At 36.7% G+C, this 2,613-nt stretch overlaps 1 protein-coding gene across 1 annotated transcript; it reads left to right on the top strand.

Moving 5' to 3' along the window:
- Nucleotides 1–1,521: 1,521 nt before the first annotated feature.
- On the top strand, nt 1,522–1,905 carry LOC141601974 (secreted RxLR effector protein 161-like). The gene has a single exon (XM_074422282.1). The coding sequence runs from the start codon at nt 1,522–1,524 to the stop codon at nt 1,903–1,905; it is 384 nt and encodes a 127-aa protein (XP_074278383.1).
- The last annotated feature ends 708 nt before the right edge of the window (nt 1,906–2,613 follow it).

Genomic DNA, 2,613 nt, shown 5'->3' with positions numbered 1-2,613 from the left:
TTAAGAGACTGGGATTTATTTAAAGTGTAGTTTATGCATATAAAATTTCGTAGTAATCTTCCACATGGTTTGTCTTGGGTGATTTATTTATCAACATGTCGCCAAAAAGTCCGCGAATGTGCTAGTGTTGTAAAGAATGCTTCGAAACCCTAACTTATATGTCAAAACTATTCTAGGTGTTTTTTATACATTAACTTTGAAGAGTCTGTCTAAATGATTCTAGGAATTGGAATTTCTCAAAAATCATATGTTAAACTTGTTTTATGAATCGATACTTTTTATGCGATGGAATTCGTTAGTATTTTTAAATCTTTCAAGAAACCTTGATACGTTTGGAATTTGAGGAAAATCCATTTCACAAGAACCGTAGATATGCGTCTTAGGGTTTCAACCCCATTGGTCTTACGTCGTTTGAATTTTTATCGAATTAATTACGAATTTTATAGTGAGACTGATTTGTGCTGTAAATGGTAGAATTAGAGATTTAGCTTTGAAGTTGTCAAAAGGATTAGGACGTGATGGACATAGCATAAATGCATGATTAGTTGGTTGGTTATGTAGTAATTGTACGTAATTATGTTATGTAGGTTATTGATTTGTAAAGGATCGATTTGATTGCTTGTGTGACTCAAAGAATTGCTATCAGGTAGGATAACTACTCAACTCGTGCTATTATTAATGACTTGTGCAATTTATTATGTAATATGAATTGGATGAATTATTGGATTATTGGATAAGGTGTATTATTATTGTTGGATGCCTCAGTTTCGTGTCTGAGATGAATTGGTTGGCTATCATTATTTATTATTGTTGTTGCATATCATCTGCATTGGACACCTCAGATTCGTTCTGGGATGAATTATTATTGTGTTGCATATTATTTGCATTGGATACCTCAGCCTCGTGTTGAGATGATTTTTATATTGGCATGGCATTTGCATTGGATACCTCAGTTTTATACTAGGATGATGGATACCTCAACCTTGTGTTGGGATGATGAATACCTCAACTTCGGTTGGGATGATGAATACCTCAACTTTGGTTGGGTGATGGATACCCCGGGCCAGGGATTGGCGGGATGAACGGGTGTTTCGGGTGATAAGCTCAGTTGTATTTGCATCATATCATATCATTTCACCTTGTATTGTTGTTGGTTATTCCTACTCAACCTCGTGGTTGACAGTGTATTCTTGAACACCTGTGATGAACCGTAACTGGGGAGCAGACTGGACAGGTACTTGAGTTAGCTGACTTGGGAGCTTATGGGGATGCGTGAGGACTTCGGTCAGTCTACCTAGAAGTTTAGATCATATAGTTAATTGTTCACTTTATTTAATTCTGCTTCGAGTTGTAATTAATTTTATATTGAGTTTTTAGTTGGACTAAATTGTAATAAAAATTTAATCGCAAATTTTATCTAAAGTACTTTGTTTTTTTGTACTTTATTATTCACTACCTCGGGCAACCAAGATGGTAACGCTCTCATTTACTTGGGAGGCCTAGCTAAAGGCTCATAATTAAATGGGGGTGTTACATTTTGATGGTAGTTTACATTTAAAAAAGAATCTACCCGATAGTGTGGATCAAGCTGGTTATGCTAAGATTCTTGGTAGTGTCATGTATCTTAGGTGTTTATCTCGTCCTGATATTCCATATTTTGTTGGGAGATTGAGTAGATATACTCATAACCCTGGTCACAATCATTATAGTGCATTAGTTCGTTTGCTTAGATATCTTAAAGGTACTGCTGATTTTGGATTATCTTATTGTGGTTATCCTCCAATTTTGGAGGGATATTGTGACGCTAACTGGATCTCGGAGAGTAATGATATACACTCTACCTGTAGTTATGTTTTCACTTTAGCAGGAGTAGCGGTATCTTGGAGATCATCCAAGAAAATGTAATGCGAGATCTACAATGGAATCGGAATTTATAGCTCTCGAATTGGCTGGTCGAGAAGCTAAGTGGTTGAAAAGTTTCGTAGTGGACATTCCTCTTTGGCCAAAGCCTATGCCATCCGTACCGCTACATTTTAACTCGCAAGCTGTCATCCATGTAGCCAAGAGTAAGGCTTATAATGGCAAGAGTAGGCATATACGCCCAAGGTATAATATTGTTTGTAACTTGATCAAGTTTGGAATAATCTCTTTAGATTATGAAAGGTCGGAAAGTAATATTGCCGATCCGTTGACAAAGGCTTTAAACAGGAAACTATTTTCAAAAACTGCTAAAAATATGGGATTGTGCCCACCTACGTAGTGCTTTTACGATGGATACCCAATCTGGTTAACCAGATTCAATGCGGTCAAATGAAATCGACTGGCATTGCTTGAATATTATTTATTTTGATGAATAAAGGATGTTATTCAGTTTATCCCTTTTAGCATGTTTATTTACTACAGAGTTAGGTTGGACAGGTGGTAGTCCTTAATGAGTTCCATACCTCAAAGGTTTTGTGGACGCGGGCCCACGGGGGCGAAAAGCGAAGCAAGCTTTTCTTTTGTTGCATTTGTGGAGTCGCCACCAATTTATTTTGGAAAATTGGAAACCGTTCGAATACCTCATGCCATGTCAAGACACAAAGTAGTGATATGAACACCAAGAACTCGTTA

Source organism: Silene latifolia, chromosome 9 (assembly GCF_048544455.1).
Source record: "Silene latifolia isolate original U9 population chromosome 9, ASM4854445v1, whole genome shotgun sequence".
Classification (NCBI taxonomy): domain Eukaryota; kingdom Viridiplantae; phylum Streptophyta; class Magnoliopsida; order Caryophyllales; family Caryophyllaceae; genus Silene; species Silene latifolia.
Note: the sequence above shows the minus strand (reverse complement) of the source record. Positions and strands in the feature narration are given on the sequence as shown.

Excerpts from the sequence above, each read along its gene's own strand:
- LOC141601974 (XM_074422282.1), top strand. The coding sequence starts at position 1,522 with ATGGGGGTGTTACATTTTGATGGTAGTTTACATTTAAAAAAGAATCTA.